General features: G+C 40.0%; 1 protein-coding gene across 1 annotated transcript; it reads right to left on the bottom strand.

Moving 5' to 3' along the window:
• Positions 1–49: 49 nt before the first annotated feature.
• On the bottom strand, positions 50–13,055 carry LOC110948890 (serine hydrolase-like protein). Its single transcript, XM_022190641.2, has 12 exons — positions 11,878–13,055; positions 11,619–11,762; positions 9,350–9,463; positions 9,171–9,212; positions 7,093–7,112; positions 6,911–6,985; positions 6,646–6,752; positions 6,209–6,288; positions 6,080–6,114; positions 5,898–5,974; positions 5,695–5,782; positions 50–956 (listed from the first exon to the last, which is right to left on the bottom strand). Exons 1-12 carry the CDS (start codon positions 11,900–11,902, stop codon positions 837–839), a joined length of 927 nt encoding a protein of 308 aa, XP_022046333.2. The 5' UTR covers positions 11,903–13,055; the 3' UTR covers positions 50–836.
• Between the last annotated feature and the right edge of the window lie 5,269 nt (positions 13,056–18,324).

The raw sequence follows: 18,324 nt of genomic DNA, 5'->3' as shown, positions 1-18,324 counted from the left end.
CCAAGGCCATCACGCAGTTTATGTGACATTGAGAGAGGGAGAGAATGGGTGGAGGGAATTTTTTTATTTTATTTTTTAATATGATGAGCTGCTCTTTTCATTTCGGCTCTGAATGACAGCAGCTGCAGTGTTTTGTTTTTTATGGATCGTGGCTCCCCTGATTTCCTTTTCCAAGACAAAACAAAAAAAGAAGCCAGAGCTGATGGCCTACATAATGAAAAGTTGTCATCTTTTTTAATGATTGCCATTTTTAGCTCATTCTGCACAGGCTAGGCAGATTCATGAAAAGCAGCTGAGTTAAACAGATCAGCTTCAAACGTAGAGCTGCGATATCTGAGCACAGAAACCATGAACCTGCAACTGCACCAGTTACACAAGAACTACTTTTTTGTTCAGTGTGGAGCAAATTCTGACCTGAAAACTGAAGCTGATTGTGAAAAAAAACAACAACAACATGTTACACTTTGACAGGAGTAGAGGAAAATAATATATCACTGGAATTGATTTTGTTACATGATTGCATTCGTTTCATTCTCATGTTATATTTGCTCATTTTAATTCATTATTTAAGCTAATTTAATTCAGCCAAATGAGACTTCTCTTCATCCTTCTAGTTCTTATTGGAAGCAGTTTAACACTACAGTCTGACATGCACACAGAAGTCTCTCATATAACAACAGCTAAACACAATTTAACAATGCAACAAAAACACAAGTGAGGTTATGGCTGTGTTCAAATCAGGACGGACATTGAGGATGTTATGGTTATGACTGTCCTGAGAGAGATGAGAAACTGAGACTTGAAGTGTGACATTTCACAATGAGAGAGTTGTTCCACTAATCTGTCAGCTGCTGTGAGAGGACTTTGGTCTGCAGAAAGTCAGAAATAAGCGGCGCGACGGCTTCGGGATTATTCAGATGGACGTGATGATCTCCTGGAACCGTCACCACAGAGTGCTGAGAGAGAAACAGACAGAGAAGAAATGATGCACTGAAACAAAAAGCATGTAAAGCTTTTAGACACACAGGTTAGAATTTGGAATAAAGTAGTTAGCGGTGGTGTCAGGCCAGTTATCAGGACTACACTAGATGGTACAAGCACCTGAACCCAACATCCAGACCGTTCCAGTGATCTGACACTGATCTATTTTTGGTTCTCAAGTCAAAGCCACACACAAAAAGGCAGCTTTCAGTTTTAACACACCACATGTCTGGAACAAACTCTCAGTTCTTTCAAATGGAGGCTGAAGGGCTGTTTGCCTTTCACTGAAACACTTCTGAGGCTTTTGAACATCTCACTCTGCACTGCAACTTTTACTTCTCATTTTATCTCCCTTTTTATTCTCTATTTAACGCTTTTAATTGTGTCGAGGTGTCTTTTTTATGTTGCTTTATGTTCCTTTTACAACTTGCCTTGATGCTTTATGTAAAGCACTTTGAATTGCCTTGTTGTTAAAATGTGCTACACAAATAAAAATGCCTTTCTGAAGAGGAGCTGAATGCAGAACTCTGCAGCTTCAGACTGAGCATCCAAATGAAAAATCCCAGTTGATGCACACAGGGGAGAATTAGGCCGTTATCTATCGACCGTTAAGATTAAAAAAAAAAGAACACTTAAAGTTTGGTTAAATCTCAAATGAAGCCCTCAAGACACACAGAGATTTCAGGTGCTATAAATCCAACGCCTGAACCCCAAAACAGTTTCTTCTGTCAGCTGATCATGAGACTTTCTGATCATCCAGCACTGATCCACTGTAGACCTACATTTTTTTTTCCAATCACCAAAGTCAACCAAATGATTCCATTAATAAAAGATGTTGATCCTTTAGAGGAATCAAAACAAAACTCTAAACAAACTTCATCCCTCTCTGGCCCCGAGTTATGAATATAAAATGGAAAAATGCGTCTTTACTCCCACAGATACAAAGCAGAGACGGAAAAGACGACACAAGAAGTCGCTGTTAGCAGCAGAAGGAAGAGTCTGCGATTACTGCAGAACAGATAAGGTGGAGACGGATCTGAAAATGTCACAAATACAATTAGAAAAAGACTATACATACGTCAAAAAGTTTGACTTGTTAATCTCAAATTTCACAGAGATAAAAAAAAAAAAAAACATCTGCCAGCAAAGGTGCCAGAAAAATAAAAGAAAATGGTGGAATACTTTCACATTCACCAACTTTAAAAATTGAAAATAATATTTTTTTAAAGCTTAAAATTAATTTAAATTTTTACAGATACAGATTTTTGATGTGGACATTACCTTTAGTTTTGGGCCTTTTTTTAAATTATTATTATTTTGATTTTACAATCAAAATGTAAATTATCATTTTCTTTCTGTGATTTACTTATAAATAATTTAGGGATTAACAGGGAAAATCTGCAAAATCCCATTTAAAAAACTGTATATGGATGTCTGTAAAATAAGACAGAAAACACTGTAGTTCAATGGTCACATGTAAACAGAAAAAGAATTTGATGCTAAGAAAATTACAGTTTTTTCACGTGGACATCATTTGTAGTTGGGTTTTTTTTAATAACATTTTTTTCTGTGATTTTACTAGATATGTGCAGCTTCACAAAAGGAAAAACAACAAAATACCAATAATTACGAGTAATAGTTAAAAGATATTAAAAACTTATACATCGTTAAAGCATCAGAATATGACAACTATCTTGAAGAAGCACACAATGCTTTTTGCTCTTCTCTTGTTCTTTTAACCATCTTATTCATTTCATTAGTTTTCTAGTTTTTGCTTTTAAAATCTTTCTTCTTCTGAAATCTTATTCATACATCTTAATTTTCACTGTTCTTCTGCCTCCAGCATTTTTCATTCATTAAGTCTTCTCTGGCTTGTAAGTTTTTTTTTTTCCTCCTGCCGTTTAATTTTTAGTACTACAGTGATTCATACTGTGCAAATTAAGCCTATAGAGTTGTTTACTTATATATCACAGTTACATCCAGTTCAACAGCACCAGCCAATCTGTTCATTGTTCTCTCTGCACATTTGTTTGTTCCAACACGGATCTATAATCTGCTACTGCTAGCTCTGGTCCATCGTTTCTGTACTACTTCACAACAAAGCGGATCAAATCTCATTTCCTCCTACTATGATTTCTTTCAACCACAAAGTCTGATCAGATGCCTCAGTGCCTGGCGTTCCTTCAGCTCACTCAGCTTTGGTGTCGTCATGATTCCTTCTGTCATCTTCCTCCCGCTGACTTCACTCCATCATCACAGTCTAGACTTTGGAGGAAGCTGATTGTGTTTGTTTCATGTCAGTTCTCTCTTTATCATTATTCCTTTAAAAATAGCAGAGTTTACAGAGGTTGTGTCGCAGACGAAACCAAAGATGCCTCATTCATTTGTTGTTTTTTTTTTGCACTTTTACTCATGGATTACTTTAATTTATGTCCATCTATCTATTTATCCATCTGCTAACCTCAGCCACTGCTGCTTTACCTTAATCTCTTACTATTAAACTGTAACTGTGGATACGGTCGTGATGGGAAGCATTTAGCCGGCGCACACCTCCTTTCCTCCCCTCTGTTTTTTAATAGGTCGCTGTAGAAGTCACATGTACACTCATAATGAGGACACAGAACATAAACTTCACTAATGCATGACTTGTAATTGTTTAATGCATGAAGTAATGTGCAGGGTGGGTCATAAATTCCTGCTGAGAAAGGATCAAGTCCACGTGACCTTCTGCAACAAATTAATGCTCCGTGAATCGGCATTAATGAAAGTTAAGTCATACAGCTGTTAATTCAGATATTAGATCATGTGCCAGCAAATTAGGGCGTTTACAGTTATTTATAGCAGAAAGCATCTGCTCAGTGCACATTAAAGCACAACAGGAAGGATGGTAGGAAATATGAAGACTTGCTTTTTGTGTTTTACCTACAGGTCTTTATGTCGCATTTACAAGCACAGATTCATTATATTTTACTATGTTTGTTCAAATTAAGTTGGCTTCTTTTGGTGTTAGGGTGTGTAAGTTCATTTAGAGAAACAAATTCAGCTCAATTTTCAGTGGAAGCACACGACTGAATCTATAAGCTGTGCTTCAGCAGCAACATGTCAACCGTGACACCAAGACTGTCATGTTCGTGATCGATATCAGAGAGGCACCTAATGGCCAAGACATGGAGGCGGACGCCCACCAAAACAAACTGGAGGAGAAGATCAACGAGCTGGCAGTCGCTGTGACAGCTGTAAAGCACGAGCAGGAGCACATGGAGGTCTTTGAGAGGACAGAGCAATCAGCGACAACACAAACAGCCGAGTGGTGCTGTGGTCGCTCTTTGAAGCTCTGGTTCTGGTGGCGATGACACTTGGACAGCTTAACTACCTTAAGTGTTTTTTCGAAGTGCAGCGAGTGGTGTAGTCCCATTTAATGACCCCTCTGCGTCCGCCACTCCAGCACCTAGACAGTTATTTACACTCTGGAAATGAGATGGCAGCTTCCAGTAAAAGCCTACGTTTGAGGAAATCTCAGACGTTTTGTCCTCCTGCTACCCATTTGGTTCTTTCTTTATAAATGTTATGTATGTTTGGAACAAAAGGTTCTGGGGTAGAGCGCAGTTTTCATTGGTTTCCTTTTGGATTCTGGTTAAACATTGAGCTGTAGCCACGGCAAGAAACAAAGATTCATGTGATGGATGTTGCTGCGAAGATTCAAAAACATCTAAAATATGGATGTTTTAAACAGATCTTCAACCTGGCAGTGCAGGAGATCTTTGCAATCACAACGGCTTTAAGGTGGAAATCCAAAATTAGCATCACATAATCAGTATCTGACCTAATGTCAAACACAGTCACAGTCTCATCTGGTGTTGAATAATGGTGGGATAAGAGCTTTTGCAGAACAATATGATGTCATAGGGAGGTGAACCTTTGACCTTTGGATTTAAAATCACAACACCTCATCATTTTATTACATATCTATGTGAAAGTTTATCATGATAAGCGTCTGGATTATTGTTTTATGGCTGAAAAAAATGCAAATGAGGTCACAGTGACATTTGAGCACCAAATAAGCTCAGCTTACAAAACAGAAATTTCCTGAGATATTCGCGTTCATGAGAGCGGAACAGACAACCTGATGTTATCTCACACGTAAACATCTAAACTACAAACAAATAATGCAAACTCATGGTCTATCCACTAGCTTGAAATGACATTTACATTACATACGTGTAACCTCGTGTATTCCTGCACACTGGAAGTAGCTTAAATGTTTTTTATGACTTGCTCCTCATTTGTGTTCTAGCACTTACTCCTTACAAATTTTTTTGAATCCTATCTGGCAATAAAACCTTTCTGATTCCAATCATGTAATTATATGTAGATGTTTGAATCCAGTTTGATATAAAAGGAAAAAAATCCATATATCTATGCCACTTAAATGACAGTTCATGTATGAGGTAACTACAAATTAACTTTCATTAACTCGGGTTGTATTAATCGCTAAAATAATGCATTTTTTACTTTGTTTTTAATGAAGTGCTGATAAAATGTCTTCTTCCTCTGAGACACTGAGTTCGTACTATGGTGCCGTTTTTGCATTTGGCCAAACAGAGTATTTTAAATGTCGATTTTTGAGGGTGTCGGTGAACAGCATGGCAACTCTCACCTCGCTGGTATTCTACAACAGTTCATCGCCATAAAGATTTATTTTTTTAAACTCACATTTCTGCCTCGATAGTCTTGGAGAAGCTGTGTGATGAGTTTGTGTTCGTTGATCTTTGATAATCCTGCAACAAAGCCTTTGTCTGCTCTGGAAAAAAGAGAGATTTGAGCATTTTTAGTATGACATGTTTCATACTGAGTCTGATTAAGAAACACTGACATTCCTCCAAACGTTCATTTCAGTATAGTGGTGAAAATCTCACAGAACAACAAGAACAGCCGCCTGAATCCTCGACTGCATCTCCAGACCCTGCTCCAGAGTGGTCCGCACGATGTTTTTCTGCATGAAACAGATCACATCTGTGTGTTGTGAATGTTAAACCTGTTGTGGGAGGAATGACTGACAGCGACGCGGCAAAGGTTTGGGAGGTTAAAAGGTACTTACAAAATTAACTCGCAGGTCTCTGGAGAACACAAATCCTGCCGAGGAGAAACACATTCAGCTGCCAGCAGATGAGAGAAACCCAAGTGAGATTATTCCTCCCTGACAGGGGAAGAGGAGATAAAGACGTACCTCCTTCAGTTTGAGTTAGACCTCGCTCTAAAAGCGTGCGCACAGAGGCTTCAGTCAGAGTCGGATTTGCAGTCGAAAGCCTGAAAAAGAAATAAAACTCTTGGGCCAAAACTGAGTGTACAGACAAGCACAATAAATCTGACAGTTTTTTTGTTTTATGTGGTTTTGTTTTATTCTGTGTGCAGCTTGTTTTATGCTGGATTTTCTGCAGAACAGATGAACATGAAAAAGCAGACATCAATGCAGCAAAACATGAGATATTGTCTGTTTTCCAAGTAAGAATGTACTGTAATTCATTCAGTGAAATCCTGATCCCTACATTCCCAACAATGACTGCTGTCAGCTTAGTTGCGACTAAACCCACTTCAATCCAAACATCCTGCATAAACAAGAGTTTACGGTGTTTGAATTGACCATAAAATGGAATGGCGTCATACCTCTCCGCTGCCTTCTCATACGTATAAACTCTCTGGTTGTCTTTCTTCCCTTTGTCAAACTGCAGCATCTCCTCGATCCCCTGCTTCATTATTTTTGGGATGTCGCTCTGCAATAAAACGAGAGAAGAGAAAATCGGAACCACAGACTGGAGTAGCTGATGAAGATAATTTAGAAATAGCACGATAATGCTTCATTCCCACCGACATTCATGTGATTACAACACATTTGCTGTAGAGCAGTGAGAAGGAAACACTGATGAGGTACCATGACTGTAGGAAAAAAGCCGGGGAAGTCCAGCAGCACGAGGCCGTCCACCATCTCAGGAAACAAAGCACTAAACTGTGGGAAACACAGCAGAAACCAGGATAACATGAGATAAAATAGATATAAATCATAATAATAATGTATATCATTTGAGATGTTGTGATAAGCTGAACTGTAGTTACCATAGCAGCGATGTTACTACCTGTAAGGAAGTGAACACACAGTTACACTCAAAGCAAAGCCATTTTTATTATAGATCCAATCTCTAGCAAAAGTGCTTTACTTGTAAGGAAGCAACTGATGATTATTTCTTGGAATAATTAAAATGTAATTTAGCCCAGCGGTTCCCAAAGTGGGGGTTGGGGCTCCACAGGAGGCCGTGAGACATAGAAGGGCGGTCGCAAGATGATTACCAGAAAGAAAATAGAGCTTTTTGAGTCATAAGAAAAAAAATATTGCTTTTAAACACACAGAGAGACATCACATGTGAGTCTGCTACACCCTCTGTGTTCCCTCAGTACTGTAGTTTATACACAGACACAAACAGGCGGCCCGCGTGTCAAAACCAGCCCACCAGAGGGCCCAGTCTGCACCGCGGGACGACTTTGTAAAGTGTAAAAACATACAGAGAAGATATTATCTGTAAATTACAAATTTACAAAACTACAATTTTAAAATAATTTCTAGACCATGACAAGCCGTTTTGATCATAAGTAAAATACGATACTGCTCATTGTTCTTTTGGCATTTTGTGCCACTTTTGTAATATTTTGCCCTGTTTTTTTTTTTCTTCTTACTTTTGTTGTTTGTCTCTTTTGTCGTTTTGTTTCTCACTTTTGCCTCGCTTGTGTTTTTTGTCTCATTTTTGTCATTTCGTGTTCTGCTTTATTCGTTGTTTTCTGCTTTTTGTTGTTTTGTTTCCTTTTAGTCATTTGTGCTTTGTTGTCTATTTTTTGTCGCTTTTTTTTTTAATCTCGTTTGTGTCCATTTCTTGTTACATTGTAACTTTGTCAAATTTTTTTGTCTCCTTTTGTTTTATTGTTGTCTCATTCTTGTAATACATTGTCTTGTTTTTTGTCTGCCTTTTGTTGTTTTGATCATAAAGTAAAATACTATATCATTCAGTTCCAGATACCTGCAACTAAGAGTTTTGTGTCTTTTTGTAGACAAACTGATCTGGGAGTCGTAATGTGTAAATGATAAACTCAGGTAGAATGTTGAAGAAATTGAATTTACTTTTCTTAAGAAATTTCACAATTTGGAGTTGTTGTCATTTATATGTTATTAAGCTGTGATTTTACTGGTCCGGCCCCTTTCAGATCAAATTGGGCTGAATGTGGTCCCTGAACTACAATGAGTTTGACACCTCTGCTCTAATGGATGCATTCTGCTGCTGGGACATTCACCACAGCAAAATTACTATAAAATATTATATTAATTACTGGGTTAATGTTTTCTGTGCTGTTGTGACGCCTCTGTTTGACCGATTAGAGCATGTGCTGCATGAAAAAATCGTCTGCTTGGTTTGAGAACCACTGATTTAATCAATTTAATGCCAGAAAATAAACTGTGAAAAATCTCCAATTGAAGCTTTTCTAATTGCTTGCTTTGGTCCTAAGTGAAAACATAATAAACTAACAATGATATAAAACGCATGACAGAAGCAAACCTTCACATCTGAGCGGCTGTAAACACACAGTTTTAACATTTTAGGGTCAATCAAGTCCTCACATTTCTGGAGATCCAGTTTCCATCCATCCATTCTCTATACACCGCTTTATCCTCACTAGGAGATCCAGTTTCTCTAAATTAAATTAGCAATTATTTAAAGTTTTGATTGATTGCTTTACCATAGCAAAGTGAAAAATGTCATCAACTGGACGTGCTTTTAAAGATGCTGAAAAAGCACCATGCAGTGTAAACGGTCAATCAGGTGCTTGATTACATTTCAGTCAGTTTGTACATGGGTGCCATTTGAACGTTGAGGCGTTCAGGTACAGAAAACATTTAGTTTACTGCATTCTAGTGAATTCTATGCAGCCATTTGTGCCTTGTCTGCCTCAATTCATAGAAATGGCAAAAACATTAAACACCTACATGTGAACTGGAGTAAATGTGATACAAGCCTTTCAAATAGAAGTCCTTTGCTTTTTCCATGTTTTTATTCTGGGGATGCATATGCTCTCAATCCTAAAGAAGAACCATCCCCTTCATCCCACCTTAAATCCACACCTATGAGTTTCCACTGTGTGACACTCACCCATACTGTGGCCAATGATGGAGAACTTTGTCCAACCCAGATCTGTGGTAGGAAAGTAGGAAAAAAAAACACATCTGATTAAATCTTGCTTCAGTTATTGTTGTAATGTGAGTGATTTAACAAACGGATTCAAACTCCTGCTAGGAATGGAAAACAGAAAACATCTGGGAGTCACACACCATCGACAACCCTGCGCACATCTGCCACGTATGCAGGGAACGAGTAGAAGACGCCAGGAGGACGATGTGACGACAGACCGTGACCTGGCATGTCCACGGCAACGTACCTGCACTCTGAGAGGAGGAGGGAGCAAAGAAAACATCCGGAGCAGTGATAAACACAACAGGCTTCAGTCTAACAAGCCATGAGCATGTCATACAACTGAATGAAATGTAGCATTTTATATGAACATTTATGTTCTCTAGAGGATAAATTATAACTACTGTGGTGATCTCCTGACTTTTTAAATCGAGCTTCAACGTCAGGTCGGATCATCTAAAGCAGGGGTGTCAAACATGTGGCCCATGGGCCAAAACCGGCCCTCTACAAGGTCCAATTTGGCCCACAGGATGACTTGAGGTGAAAAAATTACAGAGAAGAAAATAATTGCAAATTGTAAATTTGCAAAACTGTACATTTAAAATAATTTCTAGACCATGACAAGTTGTTTTGATCGTAAAGTACAATACCGCATTGCTCATTTTTGCTTCTCATTTTTGTATTATTTTGTCTTGTCTTTGTTGTTTTTGGTATTTTCGTCTGAATTTTAACTCATTTTGCCATTTTGTTTCTCATTTTTGTCGTTCTGGGTTTCCTTTTTTGTCCCTCTTGTGTTTTTTGTGTTATTTTGTGTTTCTGTAATACATTGTCTTGTTTTTGTGTTACTGGTTATTTTGTAAATCGTTTTTGTTGTTTTGTGGTTTTTGTCTTGCTTGTGTCATTTGTCCATTTCAGCAACATGTTGCTGAAATTTAAACTACTGTTATTAAGAAATTTCAGGTTGTTCATGATGTTTGTAAAAAGATAGCTTGTTAAACGTGACCATTTTCAGAATGTACTTTTTTGCTCTAAAAGACAGGATACATTTGGAGTTATGGTTATTTATAGGGTATTAAGCTGTGATTTTACTGCTCTGCCCCACTTGACATCAAATTGTACTGAATGTGGCCCCTGAACTAAAAGGAGTTTGACATTTGTGATCTAAGGGATTTATTGTCACAGCTTGTTTGGCTGAACCTTGATCACGTTGACTGTTTTGCTGCTATAACATTCACACTTGAGGTTTAAAATGAGTCACCTCAACTACTAACAACTACTAAAGTGTCGGTAGTGATCCTACTGGTGGACGGTGTCATCCGTCAGAAAACATTACTGCTCCACCTCCTTTGTGCCAAAACCCCCTTTGAAAAACACTCCATTCTGTCTTTGAGAAACCAAACAATCAGATTTCTCACTCCCTCTGGCTGTTGTTCTCCATCTGTACTCATGATGTCGATATGCAGACGGAGGCAGCCCTTTGGTCCAAAGCCGAGAAAGTTCTGGTGTTCACGGCTCATTTTATGTTCATGCTATCGGGCTGACTGGAATTCACAGGAGTACTCAGCTGAGTTTCAACGATCACAGATGTTTCTCATTTGTGTTTTCCTACTTTGGGACCTGAATTTTTCATTAAATGTTTTTTCTGAAGTATTTGTTCCTGATTGATCACAAGATGAAATACTCCACTCTTCAACTCAGAAATAATGCAATTATTGAAATAATTTAACACTTATGTGATTTTGCAGCAGAACCCATGATCTGTACTTTTCCAATATGCTTATTTTTAGTTATATTTTCACATTGTACCTTTTGTATTCTGTTAATGCTCTATTTTATTGGAAACAACCATTTTTGCACATTTTCTTTTCCAAATTCCAGCATTTTTGGGACCTTGTTTGTATTTCTTCAATGTTTGTTTGTTTTTTTTTGCATTAATTACATATTCTTTTGTACATTGTTTCTCTATTAATCTTGAATGAAAATTATGAGCTACTGGATATCTTAAACATCCCTAAGTGGATAAAGAAAGCATCTATCTGTCCATCTATCTGGGTTTACTCACTTTTTTGTATACAATTTTATGTTAAATCACTGTTTAATCGCCTGTTATGCATTTGCTTTACTTCATTAATAAAAGAAATGTCAGAATGCTAACACGACCAACTAAAACGGTAAAAGCTTTTGCCTCGTATGCAGAGATGAGCTCTAAAATCGTATGCATGGCAGTGTTTGCTGCTCAGTCCTGTTAAAGCAGCGCCGCAGAGCAGGAGGGTGATGGAGCACACATGCACAGATGGTGATGAGTAACACGGTGGAGCTGACAGCAAATCCAAAACACAGATAAATGTGCCCACGTATCGCCATCCTGCTCACTGGACCTGTACTCCACTCCAGTCTGCGCTGAATCACCTGTAGGTAGAAGAGGAATCAGGGTGTTGAATGAACCGCAGTTATCAGCCCATCCGTGCAGGCACAGCACAGGGTGACCGTGATCAGGACCCCAGGCTTTCCCTCTGATCTCCCCCCATGGCACCAGCACAGAGAGCTCTGAAACTGGACACAACACAGCACTCAGTCTGCAGCACAAACACCCGACAGATATTTGATGATAGTACGAATGAAGAGCTACAGGATTAAGTGAAATTATGGGTGGGAAAAAAAACTCTACCTGCTTGTTTCACTGTGGAAGACATCTGTGAGTCCCTGAAAAAAACACTAGCATGTGCAAAGATGAGGAAATTCCTGAAGTTAAGTTAACTCTGTGCCGGAACAATCTGACCTTCGGAACATTAGAGCAGATGGAAGTAATCGGTGATTTTATTGGCTGTTCAGAATCATGGGTTGAACTTGTAGCCAATCACAGGCTGCAGAGGCGGGTCTTAAACTGTAATAGTACACCTGGTGATAAATGCTGCTTTTACACCCTCAGTAAGGCCTGTCAGGCAGCCGCTACGCCTGGTGTCTGACTTTCATCCCACTTTCTATAATAACAACTTTTATGATGAAGTTAGGGATAAATAAATAGGCAAGAATAAACCTCCATAAAGTAGATCAATGTAAGCTCGCGTGTCCTCTCTTATGAAACCTTCTAATGATAAAGTCTGGTGGTTTGCATCATACTGTCATGTCTGCTGGATGCCGATCATCATCAGACACACACTGTTTCACTCTACAGACACAGAAAGATTTGTTTTGCCTCAATACACCTCTAAAGTATTTCTTTCTTAATTCTTTTAGAGGTTTCGGACGGTGTATCTGTTATTAAAACTGAAAATGCACGTATTGTGGTTTAGCTTGGTTTCTGTGAGCTGTCGGTGACAACTTTTACAACAGTTTCAATAAGACTGTGGTCGCTGATTCTTTTTTTGTCCATTATTTACCCTGTACTTTATAGACTTGCTTAGGTAGAAGACAAAATGATATTTTCTTCTGAACTTTTTAAAATCTCGCTCATGTTTCTCTTCCATACAGTGCAAGATTGTTCATTTTGTGTGTTAACATCTACCTCAAATTTGGGGATGTTATATTGTGTGGACATTTTAAAAACTAGCTAAGGGCTTAATGGATCAAGTACTTCAAAACATTTTTAAAAAATCTATATATCTATATTTTAAAAAATATATTCAGAGTTTTTGTGGTTCCTGGGTTTTGGTTTCTGGTTTAATTTTGTTTTAGTAACACATGTCTGTGTCTGTTTCTGTGTTTCCTGCATCTCTGTTTGTCGATATGTCAATCAATCAATCAATCAGAGTTTATTTCTATAGCACTTTTCATACAAAAGTAGCACAAAGTGCTTAACAAGTTAAAAACAAACAATAAAAAACAATAAAAAGACAATGGCCCACATCCCTCCCAAACCCTGCCCCACAACATACTTCCTAACACACAGACATACACACACAGACAGTCACACAGCCATGCACACACACACACACACACACACACACACACACACACACACACACACACACACACACACACACACACACACACACACACACACACACACACACACACACACACACACACTTTAGTAAAAGAAATAATAGTGTCTGCTGGCTGAGAGCAGAAGCACCTGAAAGAGGAAACACCATCAATGAGAGCCGCCCGCATCCGGGGCAGCAGCAGGCCCCGTCAGGCCCAACAGGCCAGCTAGCTCCAGGGCCATTATGCCCATGCCCTGGCAAAGCCCCAGATGCAGACGGCTCCCCACCGAGGAAACACTGGAATCTAAAATAGATGTGTTAAAAATAACATGTAAAACTAAAAATTGAAGAATAAAATAGCTACTAAAAGATAAAGAATAGTAAAATAGTAAATAAATAGTAAAATAAATGATAAAATAGACAGTAAAATAAATACTAAAATAGTGAAATAATAAAATAGTATACAAAATAATAAAATAAATGTATAAATAAAAGCAAAACCAGGGAATAAACAGTATAAATCAAGGCATTAAGATAAAATAAAAGCATTATGTAAAAGCCAGTTTAAAAAGGTGAGTCTTGAGCCTGCGTTTAAAAGTCTCTACGTTCTCTACAGCCCTCAGGTCCTCTGGCAGGCTGTTCCACAGGCGAGGGCCATAATGTTGAAAAGCTGCCTCGCCATGAGTCACTGTATTCGCTTTGGGAATTGTTAAAAGGCCAGTGCCAGAGGACCTGAGGGTCCGTGAGGGCTCATAAGGTAAAAGTAGATCGGACAAATATGAAGGCCCAAGACCATTAGGATATCCAAACATTAGGATATGTAGGTCTCGTTCCTTTTTGGTTACTTGCTTATTTTTCTTTCTTTTTTATTTAACTTCTCTTCTTTGTAACTCTTTTGATTATCCTGATTAGTTTTACCCGTGTGTTGTCTCCACAATCAGCTCTTAGTCTTCTTCTTTTCCTTTCGGCTTTTCCCTTCAGGGAGTCTAAATTGTCTTTTTCCCTCCTTCTGTCTTTGTCATTCCATTCTCTTGCCCTCATGTTCTCCTACCAGTTTGTCTTCTTGCACTTTTTGTTTGTGTTTTTATTTTTACAGATATGTGACAATCGACATTGGTTTATTTGTTTGTCTGTTTGTCTGTTAGCAAGATTACTCAAAAACGGGCTGACAGATTTGCATGAAATTTTCAGGGAAGGTCACAAAATGACACAAGGACCAACTGATGAGATTTTGGCAGTGATGCAGCTTATAGTCTGGATCCACAGGTTAGTTAAAGATTCCTGTATCATTGCAAGATAGCGGCACGGCATCACTGTAACTATGACTACAAGTGAACACTACATCAGCTGCCTGCTGACGATCACATGATTGTGATCCTACTACAAATAGACCGCTGTAGACTTATCAGGACTTATCTGTCAGAAATTATACAAGGAACAATTGATTAAATTGGGGGGGTGTTTCTGAGTCCCATCAATTCCCGCCACCCGCTACATATTTATTTCACATGATTCAGTATCCGTACATAATGTACACATGCACAACGCACGCCTGTGTTCAGCACAAGGTCATTGTGTTTGTGGGTACATCTATATTAAATGGCCACATTCTATAGTGCTATGATTTCTGCCAGAATTTTTTTCAAGACTGAGCAGCCTTGGCGGAGTACAGTGGAGTTTTTGGATTTGGTTTTGTTGGACTGCCTTCTTTGTTTGCCAGCTGCCTCTAGTTTGTTCACGCCACTAAATTCCTTTATTGAATGTATTTTTTCCCACAACCTCCTGTTGTGCTTGTCTAAGGAGCCCTGACAGCTATAATTTAACACAAAACAATGTCGGCATTTACATCTTGATTAAAACACTCAGTTATGACATACATTGTCATTCGGTGATTCATACTGGCAGAATTAGACGTGGATACATTTGGATTTATCTTTTTGAAGGTGGACTCCACCACAGAGGACATCTTAATCTAAATTTCACTCTGTGTATGAATCTGTTGACAGGAATCACTGCCATCAATCAGCCCATTTTCGCTGGGAGAATCTAACTGTGGCTGCAGCTGAAAATTATTTTCATTATCAGATGATCTCTAATTAGCTTCTTCATTAATTAACTGTTTCGCCTCCATAACGGCGACAAAAGCCCATCACAGCTCCATTTTTGTCCCAATGCTCACATTTAAGAGCAGATAAATGTTTCACTTTTGTCATTTTTATTTTTTCTATAGATTTTATTGACTTATTGTTCCAAATTTAAACCTGCAAGTTATTTTTCCTTTCACTTCTGCTGTTTTTGTTGGACTGTTTTCTTGAAATCACCGAGGCAGAATTCTCGTTCTAACCCACGAAGAAGACTTAATTAACTAATGACTTGGAAGCATCATTATGGTAAACAAAGTCATGGTTTTCCTGGTATGGACAATAAGGTCTTTATTATTCAAATGGGATTAAATGGAGAAACAGCAGGAAAATAAATGACAATATAAAAGTGAGCAGATATAGTGCAGCTTCTGTATTTTACAGTCTGTTTGACATCAGTTTAACATTTTCTGTATCTTCTCAAAGTGACCATGCTGTCACACTTCAGACTGAACCCGAGCAGAGAATCACGCTACCGAGGCAGGAGTCGAGTGAAAAATCAGGTTTATTGTGGAAACAGGAGGTGAAGGACATGAGGTGGGGACCAGAGGCACAGCCAGAGGCAGGTGACGGAGGGGAAACTGGGTCGGGAGCTCCGGCGCCGGGGAACAGCGGTCATGGGTGAACCAGGAGGGGAGGACAGAGTGCGGCGCACGGAGCCGAGGGGGACACCTGGCAGACGGAGGCAGGCAGGTGGGGTGGAGCCAGAGGTGGAGAGGCGACCAGGAATCCGGAAGCAGTGGATTGGTGATCGAAGCGGTGGCGATCAGGAGGGAAACCAGGAAGGCACAACGTTGGCGGGGTTCTCGGGTGGGAAACACAGAGGCAGGCAGAGCAGGCAGGTATCCAGGCAGCTGGGTCTTCTGGAGGCAGAGAAAACAGGATTAGTATTTCTCGCACACAGTGTGGAGAAAGCAAGGCTTGGCTAGAGAGCAACTGACTGAGTGCACAAGTCTGACAATCTGGCAGCATCTGGAAGAGTCAACCGGTCTTTTATTGTAGCAGGTGTAATCACGGGATGAGCTGCAGCTGCCAGAGGACTGGAGCAGGAGTGATTACCAAGTGGAGGCAGCCATGAGGCTGCACTCCACTTGGAGCCGAGCTGGAGGAAGAGAGAGAGAGAGAGAGAGAGAGAGAGAGAGAGAGGAAAGAAGGAGAGAGAAAAGAAAGGGAGGAATAGATGGGGAAAGGGTAATGGGATGCCAGGTAGGAGGGGAACGAGGAGGGGGCCCTGACACATGCGTTTGCTGTCAAGGGCTACAAGACTCTGATAAGACATCTCTGTCTAGACTAAGACGACTGGATCAGTTTCCTGTTTTATTAAAGCAAGTCTAAATTATTTTTCTTTTCGTAATCTAATGGCACTTTCACCTTCCATCTTTTTGTTGTGTTGCCTCTAGTGTTCTATTTTTAGGCTCTCATTTCCTTTTCATGGTTGTTTTATTGCCTTGTGTTTTGTAAAAAACTTTCCGAACACAAAATAATCATTGTAATTACTTTGCGTTATTCTTGATTATTCCCCAGCTGTCACAGGAAATGCACTGTGGGATTGTATCGTCAATCACAACATGTATCTCTGCTGAATTGGGCCTATTTCCATCTTCCACTTCATCTGTTCTGCGCATCTCATTATATTTCTGCAGAACTAAATAATAAAAACGAACTATTCATTTACGAGCATTTGTTCAAGCAAATTTTTCAATTTCCAAGAGGACATTGTAAGTGATTTAACACTCACTTAAAAGCTGCATTTATTTTACAGATAGTGATAGTGTATTTAATTTACAGATAGTGATGTGATCAGCCCTGAAGTCGGATTAAAGCAGGACTCACAAAAAAACTTGAAAATGAATGCTACAGGTTGAAAATGAGCTGCTAACTCAAGGTGTTTCCAAGACAGAGAGGCTGAAGAAAAGACGATGTAGTCGACAGAACAGGCAGATTCTCCCACCTGGTAAGGTGTCAACGGGACAGGAAGATAAAGGTCTGATTCAATATAAAAGCTAAGAGCATCCAGCATTCCTTAAATATAAAATGCATCTAAAAAGTTGCATGAAAGTTTTTTGTGCCAAGTAACCCTTATGTACCCTAGGGGGTCATTTTGTACCCTAGGGGGTCGATCTGGGCCCTCAACCCCACTTGGTACACAGGAGGAGGAGGAGGAGGAGGAAAGGGAGGCTCGGCCAGGGGTCTTTGTTTCTTACAGGGTGATGGTGGTGGTGGTTGGGGGGGGTTTGTTCTGGACCCCTCTGGACCCCGCGGAAGCGAAGAAGCTGACTCTCCTCTACCACCTGCAGGGGTCCAGAATGACCCCCAACAAAGAGCTCCGCTGACCTCCTCCTACTTCCCTTCCTTCTCCTCCTCCTCCTCCTCCTCCTCCTCCTCCTCCTCCTCATCATCATCTTCCAGTGCGGTCAGAGGAGGAAGAGGATAATGAGGAGGAGAAGGGAGAAGGAAGTGAAGAAGGAGGGGGTCAGCCGGGCTCTCTGTTTCTTAGGGGGTGGGGGTCGTTCTGTACCCCGCAGGTGGGAGAGTAGAGTCAGTGTCACGCCCCCTCCTGCTCCTGTGATCTGGCTCGTCAGGCTAATGAAGAGCGGCTAATAAACAATCAGCACTGCATAAAGCCCACCTTTCTCCAATCCTCAGTGCTGGATCATGGCACTCAGTTCTCTGCACTCTGTACTCAGCACACCGGACTTCTCAAGCCGCATGCCGTCATATACACTTCACTGTCTGGATGCTGTTTCATGTGTTTCTCACTATATGCTCGCCACTACCTGGACTCCGCTTCACTCAGTTAGATTACCCTGCCAGCTCCGCTTTCCCACCTCTGTCTGCTCTTGGACAATCTGCTCCTCAGCCATCGCTACGCCCCCCATCTCCGGCTCCCTCTGCTCCGCTTCACCTGACCTCGTCTCCCGTTCTCTGGACTTTTCAGTGAGTTCCCTCCTTGGTTAGTTTAGTTTTATGTTGAGTTTTTCACCTCGGCCTTCGGGTCCGTCCTTGGTTCAGTTCAGTTAGTTTCTCCATTCTGTTATTTCCCCTTGC

This window comes from Acanthochromis polyacanthus, chromosome 3 (assembly GCF_021347895.1).
Source record: "Acanthochromis polyacanthus isolate Apoly-LR-REF ecotype Palm Island chromosome 3, KAUST_Apoly_ChrSc, whole genome shotgun sequence".
NCBI lineage: Eukaryota > Metazoa > Chordata > Actinopteri > Pomacentridae > Acanthochromis > Acanthochromis polyacanthus.
The sequence above is the reverse complement of the archived record's forward strand: the minus strand, read 5'-3'. Positions and strand labels throughout refer to the sequence as shown.